Here is a 22,341-nt window from a genome sequence, read left to right as displayed (position 1 = left end):
GGGAAAACGAAGTTTCAAACAAAAACCTATGCAAATGTCCGAGAAAATCATTCGTCAAAAATAAAAACATTCTACATATCTGACTAATAAATAAAACAAAAAACTCACAGTGTAAATTAATATTTTATTCAGAATCAGAGTCTGACGTGCTGCTCCCATTAACTACGTTAATTATCAGTGGTTCAACTTGAGTCTCAATGATATTGTCAAGATCCCACATCTTTTGTTCACTTTCTGCTGAACATGCTGTATACATTTTTGCCATTTGGTAGATGTAATACTCGTAATTCCTTCATGAAAAAGATTTTTCATATCTGAAAATTTAAACGTAGTATTTTTCTCTGCAATATAATTTTTTAAGTCTGTCCAAATTAACTCAATTGGATTAAGCTCACAGTGGTATGGCGGAAGCCTCAACACTATTTGATTTTTTTCTTTGGCCATTTCATCTACAATATACTTAGTATATTCTTTTTTATGGTTATTTACAATAGCCAAAAGCTCGACTTTTAGAAGTGAGTTGTCAAAATTTATATTTTTTGATCGTAGCCAATTTTGAATGTCCGCTTTCTTCGACGCGGTTGTCGTATTTTTTCCACTCTTCTTGAGTGGTACGGTGCATTGTCTAAAACAATAACTGAATTCTTGTCTAATTTTTCTAATATTGAAAAGAACCACTTCTCAAATGACTCACCAATCATCTCTTCATGATAGAGAACCACTTCTCAAATGACTCACCAATCATCTCTTCATGATAGTCGCCAGATTTTTTTGACTCGAAAGCCCATAAGGCATCAGGAACAAACCCGTCCTCACTACCAATGTGACAAATGATCAACATCTTTCCTTTACCTAAAAATACAGCGGTTTTTAATTTACTCTTGAACTGGAAATTAACTACTATAGTAAATACAAGACATTTATCGTTACACGTCATTACCTTAAAACATATGATACTGTCTTACATTATCTATAAACGATAACGAAGAATAATTTTTAACTTCATAACTTCGTATCTTTAAAGTGAAACCGACTGTTACCATGATTTACGGATATAATGCAGTAACATACGTTCTAATGAGATGATGTGCAACGAAATTTGTTTTGAAGTTACTGGATGTGAAACTTTCAACAGACATTTAAACGTACCTGATGGATTTTTTAATCCAGTCGACAAACCATCCAGAAAGGCTTGCCTCGAAGAAACGATAGACTTATCGACCCAAACTTTAGATTTCGTATGTCCAGCATTAACCCACGTCTCATCTAGGTAATATATCTTACGACCATCATTTCGGTAAGCTTTAATTTTCTTTAAATCTTCCCTCCTCCACAAAACAATCTCATCTTTTTCTAACATTTTCTCGTTTTTGATAGCAGCTGTAAAATCAATAGAAAATGACTAATTAACATAGGCGTCGCAATTCTCACAATTTAAACCAGCGTTAACTTTTGTTTTTTTAATATAAAATTTTCGTTTATGACAAATATTTTAAGTTGCTGCATTGAATTTCCTTGAAAACCATACTAACATTGCATATTTTATATTTGTTATTCATAGTAAACAAAACTGTAATTGTACATACTGTTTTAATAATTTAATACGAAAGCAAAACCGTATGCCAAATTTTGATTTATTGACTAAGAAGGTTTCTGGCTGAGTACAAAATAAACAACTGATCAAATCCTATCACGCGATATAGAAAATGAAAGGGAAGGATATAACGAATATATTAAGATAGAAAATCAATTACATATCTTAATAGATTCGTTATATCGTCCCTTTTCATTTGCTATGTCGCATGTTAGGATTCGATCAGTTGTTTATTTTCTACTCAGCCAGAGGCCTTCTTTAAGTCAATAAATCAAAATTTGTCTTACGGTAAATTTTTTTTCATCCATAGTGCGCTATGATATCTCAGGTGTAACGATACGTCCATGAATAACAAAGATGCCGTGTAGTGCCCTTTTGGTAGTCGCCTTGTTTGTTTTTTCTATCTTAATATAACCGTTATCTCTCCCCTTTAATGTTTTATGCGCATGTGAGAATTCGATAAGTTGTTTATTTTGTAGTCAACCAGATGCCTTCTTGAAGTCAATAAATAAAAATTTGTCTTATAGTAAATTTATTTTCATCCATAGTGCCCTATGATATCTCGTATGTAACTATACGTCCATGCTGTGTAGTGCCCTTTTAGTAGTCGTCTTGTTTGTTTTGTCTATCGTAATATAATATTTATCCCCTTACCTTTCGTTTCCTATGCTGAATGTTAGCATTCAATCAGTTGTTTATTTTTAACTCAGCCAGATGCCTTCCTTGATTCAATAAATCAAAATTTGTCTTATAGTAAATCTATTTTCATCCATAGCGTCCTATGATATTTCGTATGTAACTATATGTCCATTAATAACGAAGATGCTGTGTAGTGCCGTTTTGGCAGTCATCTTGTTTGTTTTGTCTATCTTAATATAATCGTTATCCCCTCCCCTTTCATTTTCTATGTCGCATGTTAGGATTCAATCAGTTGTTATTTTGAACTCAACCAGAGGCCTTCCTTGAGTCAATAATCAAAATTTGTTTTATAGTATATCTATTTTCATCCATAGCGTCCTAGGATATCTCGTATGTAACTATAAGTCCATTAATAAGGAAGATGCTGTGTAGTGCCGTTTTGGTAGTCATCTTGTTTGTTTTGTCTATCTTAATATAATCGTTATCCCCTCCCCTTTCATTTTCTATGTCGCATGTTAGGATTCAATCAGTTGTTATTTTGAACTCAACCAGAGGCCTTCCTTGAGTCAATAATCAAAATTTGTTTTATAGTATATCTATTTTCATCCATAGCGTCCTAGGATATCTCGTATGTAACTATAAGTCCATTAATAAGGAAGATGCTGTGTAGTGCCGTTTTGGTAGTCATCTTGTTTGTTTTGTCTATCTTAATATAATCGTTATCCCCTCCCCTTTCATTTTCTATGTCGCATGTTAGGATTCAATCAGTTTTTATTTTGAACTCAACCAGAGGGCTTCCTTGAGTCAATAATCAAAATTTGTTTTATAGTATATCTATTTTCATCCATAGCGTCTTATGATATCTCGTATGTAACTATACGTCCATTAATAACGAAGATGCTGTGTAGTGCCGTTGTGGTAGTCGTCTTGTTTGTTTTGTCTATCTTTATCCCATCCCCTTTCATTTTCTATGTCGCATGTTAGGATTCGATCAGTTGTTTATTTTGAACTCAGCCAGAGGCCTTCCTTAAGTCAATAAATCAAAATTTGTCTATAGTAAATTTATTTTCATTCATAGTGCCTTATGATATCTCGTACGTAACTATACGTTCTATATAATCAAGCTCCTGTGTAGTGCCCTTTTGGTAGTCGCCATGTTTTTTTTCTATCTCAATATATTCGTTATATCCTCTCCGTTTAATAAATATCGACAACCGAGTTGAAGAAAGCGGATATTCAAAAGTGGCTGTGATCAAAAGTTTTGACAATTCAGTTCTAAAAGTCGAGCTTTTCGTTATTGTGAATAAACATAAAAAGATACACTATTGTAAGCATATTGTAGATGAAATGGGTAAAGAATAAAGAAGATATTCACAGGTACTCGAGGTAGATTCTGAGTAAAATATTACCTAAGTTACACTGTTTTATTTATTAGTCAGATATGTTGAATGTTTTTATTTTTGACAAGATTTTTCTGACCTTTGCATAGGTTTTTGCTTTGAAATTTCGTTTTCCTTAAACCAAAGAATGGAGCGCCATTAAGAGCTCAGTTTACGAGTGGCAACTCCGTTTCAACTTTAAATATTACGTTTAATTTTAAAACATTTTTACACATTTAATGTAATTGTATTTTAATTCCGTGCATTACAATAACGGATTCACATTATTATGTTGTTGGAAAACCTCATTCTAACATTTATTAATTTAATTTTATCTTTGTTATTCTTCTGATCATAAAATATAAATGATAACATTTATTATAAATATAAATGAATAAATTCGAGCACTATAATTCCCTGACGCACGCCCTGGCTAAAATTATCACTAAACAACAGTGGACGAGGACTACTATACGAGGTCTATTTATATAGTTTATGAGGTGGATATTATGTACGTTTATACATTGTAAATCGTGATTTGGGAGTGCTCATCGTAATATTCATAATGTTGATAACGTGTCTTGGTTTGTTTACTGCTACTGCATCTTTAAATTAAATTTGGTTTAGCATTTTAACTAACGCCAGCTTTTTTAAGACGGCGGATAATATTGAATGGGGTGACATTGATCAACAGATCAATCTAACCCCACGTTACGTACATTCCAAAAATTAATTTATAATTTTTGTTACAGATTTAAGAATATCAATCAAAATGGGAAGAACGTACAAAAGACAATTAGGCAGTAGAACGCATGGCAATTTTATTGAAGAACAAGTTAATCAGGCGTTGCAAGATGTATTGGAAAATGAATTATCGCTAAGAAAAGCAGCAAAAAAATACAAATTGTCCTACGGAACTTTAAATAACAAGTACCATGGAAGGAAGATTAAGAAAACAGGTGGAGAATCTGTATTCGCATATGAAGAAGTAGCCATTATAAATAGCATTTTAAAGTTTGCAGATTAGGGATATCCTCTAAGTGCAATGGATTTGAGAATGTTCGTCAAAACTGGTAGAAGTTTATCTAGATTTAAGGAGAATATTCCTGGAATTGGCTGGGTAAATAGTTTGTTGTAGAGACACGGAGGTATTGCTGGTAAAAGATTAGAAACTAATATTAAAAAAAGCCGAGCAGAAGTATCTCCGGACCTGATTAAGATAATGTTCCAGTTGAAGATATTTTTAATCACGAGTCCAACGTATCAGATGATCCTGGAAAAAATTGTGCACCTACCGAAGAGGTACTAAATATCCCGAAAAAATATGCAACCATTCAAAATCTGCTACTTCGATAATGATTTGTGGATCCGCCTCAGGTATACTTCTACCACCTTACGTCATATACAAGGCGGAAAATTTATGGGATACTTGGACAGAAAATGGTCCCAAGGGCAGCCCATGCTGCGAACAGCCATGTTGCTCACTGAGGACACGATATAATCGAACCTCCCATGGTTGGATTGATATTTCAACATTCAATGATTGGTTTGTCACTTGGTTCTTACCACATGCTAAACGACTCGATGGAAAAAAAGTGTTAATAGGGAACAACCTACCATCTCATTTTAATCCAGATGTTCTGAGACGATGTGAAGAAAATAATATAATATTTGCATGCTTACCAGCCAACTCTACTAATATTTGCCAGCCATTGGATGTTGCATTCTTCAGGTCCTTAAAAGAAAGCTGGAGGAAAACTTTAACATCATGGAAAATGCAAAATTCCAAAACCTCTGGCATACCGAAAAATGAATTCCTAAGCTGTTAAAGCAAACACTTGAAGTCATGAATAAAGTACCACCTAAAAATCCAGACGGAGAGAAAAGTGATGTAAAAAGAAATTTACATTCTGGTTTTGAAACATGTGGCATTGTACCATTCAACCCCAATCGAGTTTTGGAAAAGCTACCACAAGACGCTATTGATCAAGCCGAGCTTAGATGCTTTCTTACTAACTTTTTGAAAGACTTGAGGTATAATTCCAGCTCTGAAAACCTAGATGTAAAAGAAAACTGATAGCAGATGAATCTGGTCAAAGTGTTACAGCATCTAAACCACCAGAGGAGTCCAGTGACGAGGATTCAAATGAAAACCTGGAATTAGATGACAGCAACAGTGATGTTGATATTAACAAAGATGAAGAGGAAGTTGGATATATCTGTCCTTGATTAGAAAAATTAGAAAAGTTTTTTTTGTATAAATAAAGAATAGTACAATAAAAATAATGTGATCATTGTCACCCCGCATGATCAGGTTTTAATATGTAAAAATTTGAAAAACTGTCTGACCGAATTAATCAAGGTTAAGATGGATCATATTCTATTTAAAAGCACTACTGTTTCATGCTATAAAATCATCATGATCAATCTCACCCCAATCACAGGTCTAAGATTGATCACCCTTTTTTATGAGATAAGTGGATTTTCTTAATAATTAAAACAAAACTAGTGTTAAATCACTACTCTTTAGATATTAATGTAACACGTGAAGTGTTTAAATATAGAACAGTCACAAAAACGTTTAAAATATAAATCAAATAAAGTTAAAATTGATCAATCTCACCCAATTTCTTGGTATATTTTATTGCACAATATCATTTGACCTATAATCAGTATCGATTACAGTAAATTCATTCGATGCTCTGCAAGTATGTGCTGTTGTGGGCTCAAATACTTCACTTCATTTAGAAAAATCTGAAATTTTTAATAATCTGGCATCTGCAACACCTTCGCAGTTTTCAATATCAGAATTTAACAAATTTAAACAACAATTTCTTAAAGCCCCTTTGAAATTGAATGATAGTTGGGTTGCTACAATTACCATGCTCTTGTATTTTAAATATACCATATAGAAAAATTTCCAAAGCATCTTGATTCAATCTTCTAGACAGAAGATACTGAAACTCAGAAGATTTTAGTAGGTACATCCCACAATTTCATCACGCCGTGAATTGTTATTTTACAACCCTTAATAAACTTTAACAGGTTTTTAACATTATTGTGTGTCTGAAAAACTTTGAGAGTTTTAAGAGAAGTGTCACAGTCTCTAGATGGACAAAATCTGAAAGAAGTTTCGTTATACTCTTCAAGTGAAATATTTGAACAAACTTGTTTTCTCATTGGTACCAGTTAATCTTCTAGTTCATAAACTTGAAGCTTTAAGCAGTAGTTCTCATTTCTCAGATGTTTGATATTATTTCAAGACTGTTTTCTTGGAAACCGGTTAGACAGTATTGGTGAAGTTTGCGTAATCTGTGTTCGTGATCAGTGATCAGGAATTGAGATATGTTAAAGTCATAAAGGCTGCAGCTGCGGAAAACTGTGACCTGAACAATGGAAGTTTAGACATCTAACATCCAAAGCTAACAAATTATTCTTTGAAGGTCAGTCATTTTACTTTTTTGTCATAATTAAATCAAGTAAATTATGATCAAATTGAAACCCAACTTGGTATTCTCTCATTGTATGACCAATGATTAATTAAAGATGCAATGATGGTTTATGGCATAATTAATTCTACAGTGTTGTGTCCTCAGCTACTTGAGCAGGTTGGTCTGCATGTACCTCTACATAGAACACAATTAAACCAAACTGTTTATATCCCTCTTCACAGAACCAACTATGCATATTTTTTATCTCTAGCACTAAGATGGGATCCCAGCCCAGATCTAAATTTTTTTGCACTGAAGGCTGAATTCATTTCTGGTCTCAGGCATGTGTTTATTTGAGTGACTGGAATAGGTAATCATCATTTTGATGTGTAAAACTAAATTATGTGATTAAGTTTGCGATATTTATACTTTTATTATTGTCATATTTATGCTTATATTTTTTTGTTTTATTGTATACACTGTTAATCTTATTGGACAGCAGCCCGTTGAAAATAAATAAATAAGTAACTTTTATTCAATGCTGTATTTTAACTTGTAACTTTATTTGACTGAAAATAAGTATTCACTGTAATGCTTAAACTTGAAATTGTTTTAAATGTATATTTTAACTTCTAAGATCTGAATAAATACTACTGTTTTTTTTTTCACCTTCATGGATACTTCGGAGATGTAAAAAAACATTAATTTCTTTTTGAACATATATTTTTACAATTTGTAACTACACATATGTATCCACAACTTTTTTCCACATGTATTCATTTTACTTCTAGAATAGTCAAAAAACCGTACAATTTTATTTTTGTTTTTTTTTTCTTCTTGGGCATAATAGGAGCTCGCTCCTCTGCCCTTATTTGTAATATAATAATAATAATAATAATAATGGCAGAGTGGATCAAAGTAACACCCAAGATCCAGCAAAGTACCGCCCAATTACTTGTCTTCCAACATTGTACAAATTGGTCACATCCTGTGTGGCCCGGCGTATCTACCAACATTGTGCTCTGAACAATATCATAGAGCCTCAACAGAAAGGATGCGCTAAGGGGTCCATGGGCTGCAAGGAACAACTTATTATCGACTCAGTCATTTCTAACTAGGCATACACCAAAAAGAGAAACCTTTTTACTGCCTTCATTGACTACAAGAAGGCTTTTGATTCAGTGCCGCATGAATGGCTTATAGATATATTGAAAATATATAAAGTCGATGATAATCTCGTGGCCTTTTTGAAGCATATAATGGCAGAGTGGAAGACTAAAATTCACCTTCAAATACCGGGTGAAATTAATATCGAAACTGAAGATATCCCTATTAACCGGGGGCTTTTCCAGGGGGACTCGTTGAGTCCACTTTGGTTTTGCCTAGCAATGAACCCACTATCTCAGCTGCTGAACTCTACTGACTCAGGTTTTAGCATAAAAAATAACAACACTGTTGTAGCGAAGCTTAATCATCTGTTGTATATGGATGATCTAAAATTAATGGCTTCCACTCGAAACCACCTAGATGAGATGCTAAAAACTGTAGAAAATTTCTCAAATGATATTTGTCAAAATGACAAATGCCGATATGGATGCCAAGCCCAAGAAACCATCCAACATCTTACCAGTGGCTGCCAGGCATTTGTCGGTACTGATTATAAAGAACGCCATGACTCAGTAGGAAAGATTATCCACCAAGAACTAGCTGACAAACTGGGACTTCTCCAAACCGACCATCTTCCTTGTTATCAATACATCCCTGATAGAATGCTTGAAAATGACAACTACAAGCTATACTGGGACCGCACTGTGCTTACAGAACAACCAGTGGCCCATAATAGACCCGATCTCATACTAGTTAATAAAATTACTAGGCAAACAACACTTATTGATGTGGCGATACCCAACACCAATAATTTACGTGTTAAATACAACAAAAAGATCTCCAAGTACAGAGATCTAGAAATACAAATCAGGATACAATGGAGAATGGAAAGTACCCAGACAGTACCTATTATTCTATCTACTACTGGTATTATTCCCAAAAACCTCCTAGCGAATATCAAACAGCTGAGTCTAAATGAACATCTTTATAAGGCCATGCAGAAAGCTGTACTCCTCGTGACATCCAGATGTGTACGAAAATTTTTGGGAGATTCTCCAGCATACCAAGTTACCTGGGGCTCGATAACACAGAAAGAGTCCCACCAGAGCTCAATCCTTGTGATACCGTAGGTATCTGGGATAAGTGAATTTTCCCCTTAGAGGGAGTGTGAGCCGTATGGCTAAATCTGGATAATAATATACAAATACTCATGAGTATCCTATTCTTTGTATTTGTTTATTATATATATGAAAATTAAAAATAAACCATTTATGAATGACATTTGTTTTTTATTGCTAGTAATTTCCCACTCAATAAATTCCGTTATCAGTTATTTATTGATTTTACAGCTAAGAATTACTTATATTTGTATTTCCAATTTAAAAGCATGTTAGTGCAATTATATTTAACAGAACAGCATGTTTATAAACAAATAGCATAACTTTTCAAGTTTGCATCTTGGTGATGTTCACTTCACACTATCAAAAACATTTGGACTGTATTCACTAGGGAAGTAATCCTAACAATCCATCATATGTAAAATTTGGTTTGTTATCAATCTGATATATTATCTCATATGGAAGGCCATAAACAGGTAGATGCAATATACACAGATTTTTCCAAAGCATTTGATCGTGTAGATCACCAAATACTTTTGGGCAAATTAATTAATGTAGGCTTTCATGGCAGGTTTGTTGGATGGATTAAAAACTCTACATCTGGGAGAAGTCAAAGAGTCAAGATAGGTTGACATCTATCTGACAGTAGAATAGAATAGAAAAAAGCTTTATTCTCAGGATTCACAAGTTACACATAAATATAAATTGTCAATAGAGAGAATGGTGTCAATTATAATTTGTAATGGTTGCTGTAACAACCTACACTTAACATAAAAGTAATATTAAAATATAAAGATAATACAGTATACTCCCTCTATAACGAACACGGTTATTACGAGGTTTCGCTTATAACGAGATACATTAGATGTCCCGTGAAATTTCTATTGAACTATAACCGTCTATAGCGAGGCAAATTTGGTTATAACGAGAGAAAATAAGATTCAAAAACGTGTTTTTTACGTTTTTGGTCGGGTCGTGGGTATAAATAAATACCTTTTCAAACAGCCCCTCAATAAACTTAACTGCAGCCCGCAATAAACTTCTTTACAATGAATAAATACAACTGTTTCACATCTTTAGAAAATATGATAGAATGATACTGGACCATTTAAAGCAGTTAAAAATGACAGAGTTCTTAAAATTATTGCAGAAGCAATAGTTTATGTTATCCTTGAAAATACGCTGTATACATTATGTAGTTGGAAACAAATATAAGTACACATTTTTTGTTTTAACGTATATCATTGATAATAAAAGTAAACAACTCTTTTATGTTTTAATATATTTCATTGACAATAAAAGTAAATAACTTTTTTTCAAAAACGCCATTCAAACAATATTTATTAGCATCTTATATTGCTCCGAATGGCTTCACTATAGAAAGTTAATGGTTTAGAAAACTACAGATTCATATGTATGCACAGTATTATTATTGTCTGATATAACGAGATCGGCTTATAACGCGGTAATTAGTCTGTCATTTCAGTTCTCGTTATAGAGGGAGTCTACTGTAACAGTGACATTTAGATTCAGATAAGAGCCCTCAGTCTCCCTGCAGGTCAGCTTGAAGGAATTCTTCCACTTTATACAGTTCAAGGTGTATGAGCAACTGTTGAACAGACTTTCTATATTTATTTATGTCAGTTTCTATTTTGATGCTATAAGGCAGTTTATTAAAGAATTTAATACAGGCATATTCTGTGGTTTTCTCAGATGCTGTTAGTCTGTGTATTGGTATATTATAGTTTATGAGATTGTTTCGTATAACAGTAACATCTGGAGTTCCTCAAAGAGGCCACACTTCTCCACTTCTTTTTAATATCTTCATTAACGACATCACTTCCTGTTTCCTAAATAGCAAATGTCTAATGTTGGCAGATGACTTGAAATTTTGGAAAGTTATAGACAGTTTAAAAGATCAAGCCTTGCTACAAGATGACTTAGACAGACTACAAAATTGGTACAATCAGAACAAACTCCACTTAAACATAAAAAAATGTTGTTTTATAAGTTTTTCTCGTAAAGTCAATAGAATTGGAACAAGCTATACTATTAATAATCAGCCACTGAATTATGTCTCTTCTATTCGGGATTTGGGTGTTATTTTCGATGAGAAGCTTACTTTCTGTGACCACATAAACTCTATTTCAATAAAGGCATCTAAACTTCTTGGTTTCATTACTAAGAATTGCCAGTATTTCTCCATTAATTCAACAAGATTAGTGTACTGTTGCTTAGTTAGAACTATTTTGGAATACTGTTCAGTTATTTGGTCACCCTATTTTCAGAACAATATTGATACCATAGAAAGAGTTAAGCATAAATTTTTGAGATACTGTGCTTACCACGTCCACACTAGTATTGAAAATCATGATTATTTCCGTATCAAACAACAATTATCTTTACCCTCACCCAAGAACCGTCGTGACATGTCAGGAGCTATATTTATATATAAGATCATACATGGATTTATTGATTGTCCAAACCTGTTAAGCCAGATTAACTTTAATGTTCCCCATCAAGCTCTACTGTACCACAATGTTTTCAATATTCCTTTCCACAGAACAACCTATGGTATTCACAACCCATTGGATAGATACATGGGGCTATTAAATGATCGTGATTTTGATATTTTCAATATAACTTTAACTCAGTTAAAAAGATCTCTTGCTTTGTGATATGTATATTGGGATTGTTGAATTTTGTCTTGTTATATTTTGTTTGTTTGTTTTAGTATGTAAGATTTTTAGTCTCATTTTTTACTATTGATTTTATATTATAAGTAATTATATGTCTTGAATCCTAACTGTGATATTGTATACTTATTGTAATTTAAACTGTTAATGGGGTTATCCCGTGTATTAAATAAATAAATAAATATGTATGTGTTACGAGCAAAGCCCGAAATTGGACAATCCTAACATTGTACACAAATTATTGTCCACTTCTAGCATTGTACCCCCAAAATGTACAATGTCCGAAATAATCAAAATAATTGTCGAAACGCTCATTGGTTCGAATCGATTATTATTGACAAGCGACACACCAAATCAAAAATTGAAAAATCGAATCGAAGAAGAAATTCTTCTACAATAGAGATATTGTTAGTGAAATATTTCAAAGCTTCAAGAGATAGATACATCACTATAATATAGGGAAGATGTTTGTAAAACATCTTAGATTTTCAAGAGATATGTATGTTAATTTAAAATAATTTAATTCTACGAATCCAAAAGTCAAAAACGCTGGTTAATTATGGATTTATAACCTCAATTGATGTTTGTTTGTCTGTTAATAACAAATGGGGAATAATCGTAAAAATCGATATCTGATATATTATCTCAAACTTTGACACATGGCTACTTATTGAAATTCAGAACATTGTACAGCAATTCTTTTATACAAAGACCGCCGATTATATATATTTCGGAGATTGTACAGTAAAGGGGTGCAATGCTAGAAGTGGACAAGATTTTTTGTACAATGCTAGGATTGTCCAATTTCGGACATTGCTCGTAACATATGTATCTATTTCTAGCATTGTAGACAACTTTCAGAAAATGTTTGTTTTTTTCTATTCTATATTTTAATTCAGTACAATTCAAGTATAATATCTTAATCCAGGAATAGAAAAATTAACCCAGTTTAATTTATTTATGGCAACCATACACATAATATGCAATATTTTATGTCGTACTTTTAGTTAAAGAATAGATTCAATTATTTCAATTTTACTAAATTATTAATCTCTAAAAATTTAAATTAGGTTCTTTCGTAGTTTGTCACAAATTTTAAACATGGATCTGAAGGCAAGTGGCAAGTGCCAAAAGGGGAATTGCATTCGGATGTACTATAAGCGTCTATATTCTTTGGTACTATTCTATTCTGAATTCAACTCACACCAGGTAGTCTTTACATTTACATTCCACAAAAATGTATTAGAATATATAAATATAAAGCTAAGGCAGTATTTTATGAAGAGAAGCACTGTTTTAATTACTTACTTTTTTCACTTGTTTCTTTTTCTTCAAATAGTATGAGTTTATCTTCATATGTTTCTTTTTCTGTCTTTATAGGGTTCTCCTTTAATAATAAATAACCAAATGTATCATTTGAACTTTCCCTCTTGGGCTCCTCGTTAATTTCAATTTTAAGGGTATCAAAAAGGTCATTCCCGCCTTCATTATCTATTTCTTCTTTACATGTGTACACATTAACTTCTTGCTTTACTTCCATTTCATTAAACTTGATCTATTTTCACAATAAGTTGTTATCAATGAAACAAAATCACTAGATTTGTCGGTTAATGACTATATATCTATTATAAAGTATATTATACTTTAGTTAGGTATGAGCAAAAGCAAAGACTTCAAGAAAAATGCATTATGGACAAAAGGCAAAAGTATAGAAAACCTAACCTAACTCTCTTATCTATCATATGGACACAGTATAGACAACAACCAGTATTCCCACTCCGCTTTGGCGCGAAAGTTCGCGCATTTTACTCGCGCAGACAGCGACGCCATTTTCTCTGGACTCCGAAAAATTTGACGGCTCTCATTGGTCATTGGCCATTGTCATTTGTCATAGATAAATAATATAGAGGCCATTGTATTTGTTTACTTTTTGTGTATTTATAGATACAAATAAACTTTATACATTTTTTATTTCGCAATTACGTTGTATAAGTACGTCGATATGTACAAAAATAAAAACAAAAAGCCTTGCCACACTTGTGCAGCTACAAAGTGTTGTAATAATTCTAGGAAAAGTATTGTTTTCTTTCCAAAAGATGTTAATAGGTGAGTGTTAAATTAGGATTAAAATTGTGTATTACAGATGTTATATTATTTATTAACGTTTCATCGTGTATTAAAAAAATGTTTGTATTTAGGCAAAAATTTGGTTAATGGCATGTGGACGAGAAGATTTATTGAATAAGGCAGAACGTTTACATAGAAGTCATCGTCTTTATGGTACTCATTTCGACAATAAGATCAAAGAATATAGACGCTTATTGATAAGATGTTTCTGAATGATATGAGAAATCGATTACAACCTTCTGCAGTTCTCACAAACTTTCCTTTAACAGAGGGCTCATCAACTTTTGATCATACTTATTCTGCAGTAGTCCAAAACATGTCTTCCAAGATGTCCTATTAATGAAGGTAAATAAAATAAATAATTAAGATGTAACACATATGTAAGCTTTCTCTTTTTCTTTTAGAAGTAGTGAAAAGTTCAGCTATGGATATAGAGAAAAATGTTAGTATTCATATTCATTACAATTCATGAAGAGAAATTTCAAGACTGAAAAACATGAAAATATAACCAAAAGAAAAAATAATAAATTGATTATTTGGAAACATCAATAAAACATTATTTACTTGTTTATAACAATATAATAAGTCAAAATACTCTTTTTTATTACAATGAACAGATAATATCAATCAATAATTAATATACCCATTTAGGGGTTTTCTTCACATTATCTTATGTTTTTAGTGAGATATATCTGATCATATTCCATAAAAATGTATTAGAGTGTTTCTTCTAATTAATTAATAATTAATTATATTGACATTAATCAAGATCAAGTAAACAAAAATGTAAAATATCATTCAAAATCACATTTGAACAAAAGCGATTAATTATAGAATAATCCATACTCCTAAATTGCTTTAGCTAATTTCTTTTCATATTCCTTCCCGTTCACTTCTTCAGAATTTACATTTCCATATATCTCATCGCAGAACTAATTATGGTTCAAATATAGGTATGATCTGACTTCTCATACATGCAAACCAGTGCTCATGAGATATAATTTGTTTAACTTCTGAAATTTTAAACTACAAAATGATACTTTGTAAACTTAATGTGTACTTGTTTTATACATGTATATTTGATTTTTATCTGTAATTGTATTTATCTACAATGTATTTTTGTCTAATTTTGACAGTGGGTCTGTCACCTTTGTTATTATTAAATAAACAAATAAATGTAATATCTAATGCAACATGTAATAATAAATGAAGTTCATTTAAAAATTTATTTTTTATTTCCACAAATACATTCTTACCATTAACAGGATGACGCTACTTTTAGCACTTTGTACGATTCCGTTAGACGTCTAATGTACATCAACAAGGATTGTAAGAAAAAACTCAAAGAAAAATTGTGCTATGAAGTACAGTTATAAAATTATGGAAGGAAAACCATTATTTAAATAAAAAATTCAGAAAACATTCTGTACATTCTACAGAAAAGAAATGTGTCGATAATGTGACAATTGAAGACTACATGGCACTTACATCTAAATTTTGTCCTTCGTTAAATTTAGCTAATTTCATAAATGTTCAAACTTTACAGTCTAGAAAAAAGGCAAGAGGTAGAAGATTCAGTAATCAGTTTAAACAGGATGTCTCTTAATGTACTTCAAGGGGCCAAAAGTTTTACAAAAATGTTTTGTGTAGCAAATTTTGTTTACCCAGCCCTAATATATTATTTAAAAATAATATACCAGACAGCTACTCAAAAAGTGTAACTAATTTGTCGGCTAAAACTGTATATCAATATGTTAATGTATATAAAAATAGAACCGGTGACACATTTGGTAATCTAAAAATCCCTACTGGTGATTCTGCTGACTTTATAAGTAGGTATACTTGACATTCTCTTTCAAAAGAATTTTGACATATTAGCTGTAAAGCCGAATATTATTAAAACATGTTTCTCGACTTAGTACCATAACTTTTAGTCACCTTTTAAACAAAGTCCACTCAAATATTGTACAACTTTATTTAGCCGTGTACGTTTGTACTATTTATTAAAATTCAATAACAGAAATTTCCCTACTCAAAAATATGAAAACAAAACTAAAAGAAAAAATAATAAAATGATTATTTGGAAACATCAATAACACATTATTTAATCGTTTATATTGAAATAACAAGTCAAAATAGTCTATTACAATGAACAGGTAAGATCAATCACTAATCAATATACATATTTAGGAGTTTTGTTCACATCCTCTTGTGTTTTTAGTGAGATATAATTAAAATATATTAACTGATTTCAAACTCTGTATTTGAATTTTGAAATGAAACTTTGCATTTTATTCTACTTTATAACCATACAGCTTTAAAACTAGCATATTTATTAAAAACTGTTGCATAACTCTCCATTTGATTTTTTTTTGATAGTGTATAAGACAGTTCTGTAACAAATAGTTGTGAAACTTTAGAAAACAAAATCATAAATACAACGCAAAACAATTTTAGGCTTTTTTTTTTTTAATTTCTCGAAGAATGAAAGAGTAGCAAGAAGAGTTTTGAAATTGGTTGAAATTAAAATCAATTTTGTTAAATAAATCAAAGTCGGCTCTGTCGCGTCCATATGTGCAGGGCCAGTCCACGGTTTTCGTCCAGAAAATATGGCGTCAAGGTCACCGAATTTTGTCTAAAAAGATCAAAGGTACCGCGGTAGAGTGAGAATACTGGTTGTTATCTATACTGTGATATGGATATGCATAGCACACTACCACCTAGCATTGAAACTTCCGTGTTAAGGAATAAAACAATGATTGGCGCATCACCTAGTGATCGGGCGCGTAACTATATATACATGGCGCTAAATTCAAAAGTTTAGTAATATTACCTAGGATTGTGAACTCATTTTAAAGTAAAGGAAAATCGATATAATCCTAAAATAACAAGAAAAATCCTTATCCTATACGATAATAAATATTTTTCGTATACTTTTTGGGTTTTCTTGTTATGTTGGGACTATATTTATTTTCCATTACATTAAAATGCCAAAGTGGTTAAAAAAATTACAGAATAAAATATAGAATAAAATCTTTATTTATAAAAATGTTACAAGAAATGTTATATGTGTTACAAGAAATATTAATAATACAAGCCATGTTTAGTATAATTTAGTTTTCTTAATGTTGTGACAAGAACGGGTCAGTATTTAAATAATTGTTTTGTCATTCTTATCAAGTTTTATGTGAATAAAAGTCTAATTCTGCAAAAGACATTTTACTACAATTTTATTCGCATAAATTTACAATGGGGAAGTACTTTAGACCAGATAAACTAGAGGCTGGTCCAAACTGTCAAACTTCCACCAAAGAATTCAAACATTAGTAAGTATATAACATTCAAGAATTTTTTAGAAAGCAATGAATCTAAAGATAAATCCCTAGAAGATAAAGATAAGTACATGCTTTTAAAAAATTAATCTACGATTACATAAGCGAAGCAATCAATCTGGAAAACCAATTGCTTTTTTCACACATACCCTCACAGATTCTGAATAAAAACATTATGCAATTGAAAAAAAAGCAAATGAGTTGAAGTATTTAAAAAATGCAGACATTATCTGGTAGAAAAGCAATTCTAACCAATTACAGATTAAATCACTATTTGGTTTATATAGAATGACGGTATATATCAAATCTAACAAGGAGAACTAGCTTTACTTCACAAGAATTTATTAATTATCTACACTCTAAAGGAATATATTCAAGTAGAACAACACCATATAATCATGAAGGAAATGGTTAAGTCGAAAAATACAATGAGTTATATGGAAATTGGTGAATCTAGCATAGAAAACCAAAAATTTAGAATTCACTTAATGGAAAACTGCTTTACCATGTGCTCTGCACTATATACGAAGTTTACTGTTGAATTGTTATATTATTGAATCAAGATAATGATGAAGGTCCAAATAACACACTAGAGAATTCCACTACTAAATAAATACCAGATGAGACAGAAAATTTACCTGTTCAAAAACCTGATGATAATGATGAACCAAGATTGGAAAATTCAGATTTTCATTCTAGCTGTAAATCAGCTGGAGCTAAAAATAAACCAAAATAGTTGCAATATTTTGTTCAAAAATAGGGACGGGTGAATGTAGTATAATTTAGTGTTCTAAATGTTGTGACAGGAACTTGTCAGTAAATATTTTTTTTGTAATTCTAATGTCAAATTAAAGCCTAATAAGCAACAGACAGCCATCAGACATTCTGAGTTTTTTGTAGTACTTTCATCCTAATGCAATAACACACACTATCAGTGGTCAGTGAAAACTCTTACAGTCTGGCTTTCTACTCACAGAAAGAGAGAACTCAAGGACCCTGCTAAGTTGGAAACAGAACAATTAAATGATTTAGTTCTAGAAAGAAGTTTATATATATTTATACTCATACTATATGTTATATATTTATATGATAATACTTTTATTCTTATAATCAGAATCATAATATAAGTTCCAGAAAAATATTCTGGTTATCAACAAAATTATGATTTTGATTAGATTAGCAAAATATTGCTTCTTGCAAAAAGAAAACCCAAGAATGAGGAATAACCGAATGATAGCAAATAGAAAAAACGAACAAAAAAAAGAACAATGGATAAGGTAAATAATTTATTTCTAAGGTATGCTTAAAGTTTTCACCCAGAATGTAAGCTTTGCTAAAACCTGATATAGTAACTTTATTTGCTCAGTATAAACTCCAAACAACAGAGGATAATAATGTTTTTATGCCTGAAATGACAAACACAATTACAATCAACAGATTTTTTCACCAGTATGTCATCTTAAGATCAGACATCCCATCCCTATCATCAACAGAATAGGAAAGATCCCTGTCAACACATTCAAATTTATTTATTCATAACTCTGAACGCCTTACCGCTGTCCATGTGGATGCAGGCTAATATACGGAACAAGCCGATTAAATGTTACAACTTAGTGGTTAAGTACACAGTATTTTAATGTGCATAAGATAATAAAATTAAATAATGTGAAATAAAAATATATTATGTACACAAACACATGCATGTACACATACATACATATATATATATATATATATATATATATATATATATATATATATATATATATATATATATATATTATATATATATATATATATATATATATATTATATATATATATATATATATATATTATATATATATATATATATATATATATATATATATATATATATATATATATATATATATATATATATATATATATATATATATATATATATATATATATATATATTAAACATGTAATGACATTTTAAAACCTATAAACCCAACAGTTAGTTCTATGATTCTAAAATCCAGCACAAACAATAAAGATGGAAAAATAACATAACAAAAATAAAAAAATATGTAAAGTATTACCTAGTTACAATAAAAACATGAAGTATTTTACACAGTTAAGTTTCCAAACTCTATGGTACCAGTAACTCTTCTACTAATATTTATATATTTATTGAGGGACATATTAAATACATTTACATTTAGGTTGTTTAACAAAGATAAGTATCTATTCAGTGGGCTATTAGCACCATAGGTTGTTCTACAAAATGGAACATTAAAAGTACATAGATGAGGCAAACCATGGTAATATGGTACTCTAAGACCAATCTCACTCACAAGAGAGGGACAGATCCCTCCTCATACTTAAAGCAGGCAAGCTCATAGACCTCTCCATGATAGTGTAGTCATGGTCTGCTAATCTAATCCAACTTTGAAAGGCGCACACCTGTAGAAATTTATGCCGAACCCTCTCTAAGGTGATGCTTTTTAAGATAGTTGTTGAACCACCACCTACAAATAATTCAAATACTAAGCTAAGTAAGACTGGTTTTATAATATATAATTTTAGGTTAAATTTATAAACTAATTTTATAGTAAAAGGTCAGATATAATGTGAATAAGAATATAGGTCAGTGGTATAATAGTTCTTACCTGGTCCTGGTAAAAACAAACTCGGAACGGCTGTTCTCGTAATACCGCTATTTCCAACATTGACTATATCTTCCTCTTTAAAATGACTAGCGCATACACGAAAATTGTTATAAATAGTTTCTTTTGCAGCATTCTCTAATTAGGGCTCTTAACAGCATTCACCCATTTATCAAACATATCCATATAATGTCCTGGACTTAAAAAAGTAGTATCAAAGAATATAGACGCTTAAGCGTCTATATTCTTTGGTAGTATCCATGCAATCTGGAACACATCTTTTTTGTTCAGTTCTTCGTCTCTACATTGTTATTCCATGTAATGTGTTCGATTCCATAATAAAAAATCGTCGAAAATTGTACGATTTTGCACTATTTATACAAAAAATTTTAAATTATAAAATAAACTATAAAAAATAAAACAAATACAAATATGGCGCCGTATTTGTCTAAACTCAACTTTGACTTGATCACAGCACACTCACTCCGCGCAGGAACGAGACTAGCAGTGCCACCAAGCGAATGGGCGCCTAATTCGAACATGATTTGACCTTGGCTATCCCTGTTACCAATCTAGGTGTAATTTATCTATGTGGATATGGAATGAAAAAGTGCCGATGAAGGTAGCTACAAATGATCCGTCAAATTTGTGTTTGCGTTGTTGCCATGTCCTTATTATGTATATGTTTTATGCCTCAAATATGCTTTGAAACTACATTTTTATTATATTATTTTATGAAATCGGGTATTTTTTAAATGTATGTAAAACACGAACGAATGAATATTTGTTTCTTTTGATATTAGCTGTAGTTAGTTATTAGAAAAAATTTTTATAATTGGCCTTTGTAATATTGTCAAAACTTTGACAACACTAGTTGCCAGATTGCAACAGATGTTTACCAGATTTCAATTTTATGCCTATTTTCTTATAATTTTGGGATTAAATGATACCTGAATACCTTAAAAACTTTAAGAATTTAAAAGCTTAAAGTGTTAAAGTTTAAATTAATTAAACTTTTTTTAAAAACTTAAAGGAATGTTTAGTAACTTTCATTAATATTATATCGCATGCAATTTCGTGATTTATTTGTGATATGGCAACACTGCCCAATACAAATCTGTCCAGTGTAGTGTCCCTTATTTGTAGCTAACTTCATTGGCACTTTCTCTACACTTTTGCAGCATTTAAGCGTCTATATTCTTTGATTATACAATGAACATAGCCGAACATAGTATAGGGGCCATAGCCTCTTTTTACATATCTCTGGCTGGGGGCTGGGCCTCTGGGTATCAGCACAGTATAGATACTGTCATAGATAAAGAATATATATTACTGGATACTGTGGTATCAGCTATAGCATAACCAGAGAACAACCCAACACAGAGAAGCGACAGTTCTTTGAAGTTACGTGGCCAAGCCGCCAATGACAGCTAACAACCAGAAAATTAATAGTCAGTGGGCATATCGCACAATATAAATTCTTCGAGCGTAGGCGCAAAATTTCGGACCAATGTTTTTTAAATGCATTCATTTTTTCCGAATCCTGAAAAAACTAATAAGTATTTTTGAAAAATTTAAACGCAGAGTGAAAGACTACATTATTACTGAGGGCCGAAAGTCCCTGAAAACTTCTATAATGTTTATTTTAATGAGTTACAGGGGTGAAAAAAAAAAAGAGAAAATTTAGTGTGATTTTTAATTTGAAATATCTCATTCAAAAAAACTTTTTGTTTATTCTAAGGGACTTTCGGCCCTCGGTAATAATGTAATCTTTCATTCTGTATTTAAATTTTTCAAAAAAATGATTGCATTTAAAAAGAATTGGCCCGAAATTTTGCGCCTACGCTCTTAATTAACAATTTTTAGTTTGAGCATTTTAGTAATTTCTTTGTTTCGTTTAAGAGCGTAGACGCAAAATTTCAGGCCAATGCTTTTTAACATTTTTTTGGAATCCTGAGAAAACTAACAAATATTTTTGTAAAATTTAAACACAGAATGAAAGATTACATTATTACCGAGGGCCGAAAGTCCCTTAGAATAAACAAAAAGTTTTTTTGAATGAGATATTTGAAATTAAAAATCACACTAAATTTTCTCTTTTTTTTTCACCCCTGTAACTTATTAAAATAAACATTATAAAAGTTTTCGGGGACTTTTGGCCCTCAGTAATAATGTGGTCTTTCATTCTGCGTTTAAATTTTTCAAAAATACTTATTAGTTTTTTCAGGATTCGAAAAAAATGAATACATTTAAAAAACATTTGCCCCAAATTTTGCGCCTACGCTC

At 31.2% G+C, this 22,341-nt stretch overlaps 1 protein-coding gene and 1 long non-coding RNA gene across 2 annotated transcripts; one reads left to right on the top strand and one right to left on the bottom strand.

Annotated features, from left to right (window-relative positions):
• Window positions 1-12: 12 nt before the first annotated feature.
• Window positions 13-13,707, bottom strand: LOC140449892 (uncharacterized). Its single transcript, XM_072543308.1, has 3 exons — window positions 13,273-13,707; window positions 1,150-1,380; window positions 13-852 (listed from the first exon to the last, which is right to left on the bottom strand). The coding sequence occupies exons 1-3, from the start codon at window positions 13,502-13,504 to the stop codon at window positions 698-700; spliced, it is 618 nt and encodes a 205-aa protein (XP_072399409.1). The 5' UTR covers window positions 13,505-13,707; the 3' UTR covers window positions 13-697.
• A 64-nt stretch (window positions 13,708-13,771) lies between these two features.
• LOC140449893 (uncharacterized) lies at window positions 13,772-15,629 on the top strand. Its single transcript, XR_011951922.1, has 3 exons — window positions 13,772-14,070; window positions 14,163-14,436; window positions 14,496-15,629. It is a non-coding gene; the product is annotated as an uncharacterized lncRNA (long non-coding RNA).
• Window positions 15,630-22,341: the final 6,712 nt, after the last annotated feature.

This window comes from Diabrotica undecimpunctata, chromosome 9, assembly GCF_040954645.1.
Source record: "Diabrotica undecimpunctata isolate CICGRU chromosome 9, icDiaUnde3, whole genome shotgun sequence".
NCBI classification, from domain to species: Eukaryota; Metazoa; Arthropoda; class Insecta; order Coleoptera; family Chrysomelidae; genus Diabrotica; species Diabrotica undecimpunctata.
This window is presented reverse-complemented; position numbering and strand designations above follow the sequence as displayed.

Bases quoted from the DNA above. Each gene is read 5' to 3' on its own strand.
- LOC140449892 (XM_072543308.1), bottom strand. From the start codon at position 13,504: ATGGAAGTAAAGCAAGAAGTTAATGTGTACACATGTAAAGAAGAAATA. The intron at 1,381-13,272 runs GTAAGTAATTAA...TTGATTTTACAG, and splicing joins AAAAGAAACAAGTGAAAAAA to CTGCTATCAAAAACGAGAAA. The intron at 853-1,149 runs GTACGTTTAAAT...CTGTATTTTTAG, and splicing joins TGGATTAAAAAATCCATCAG to GTAAAGGAAAGATGTTGATC.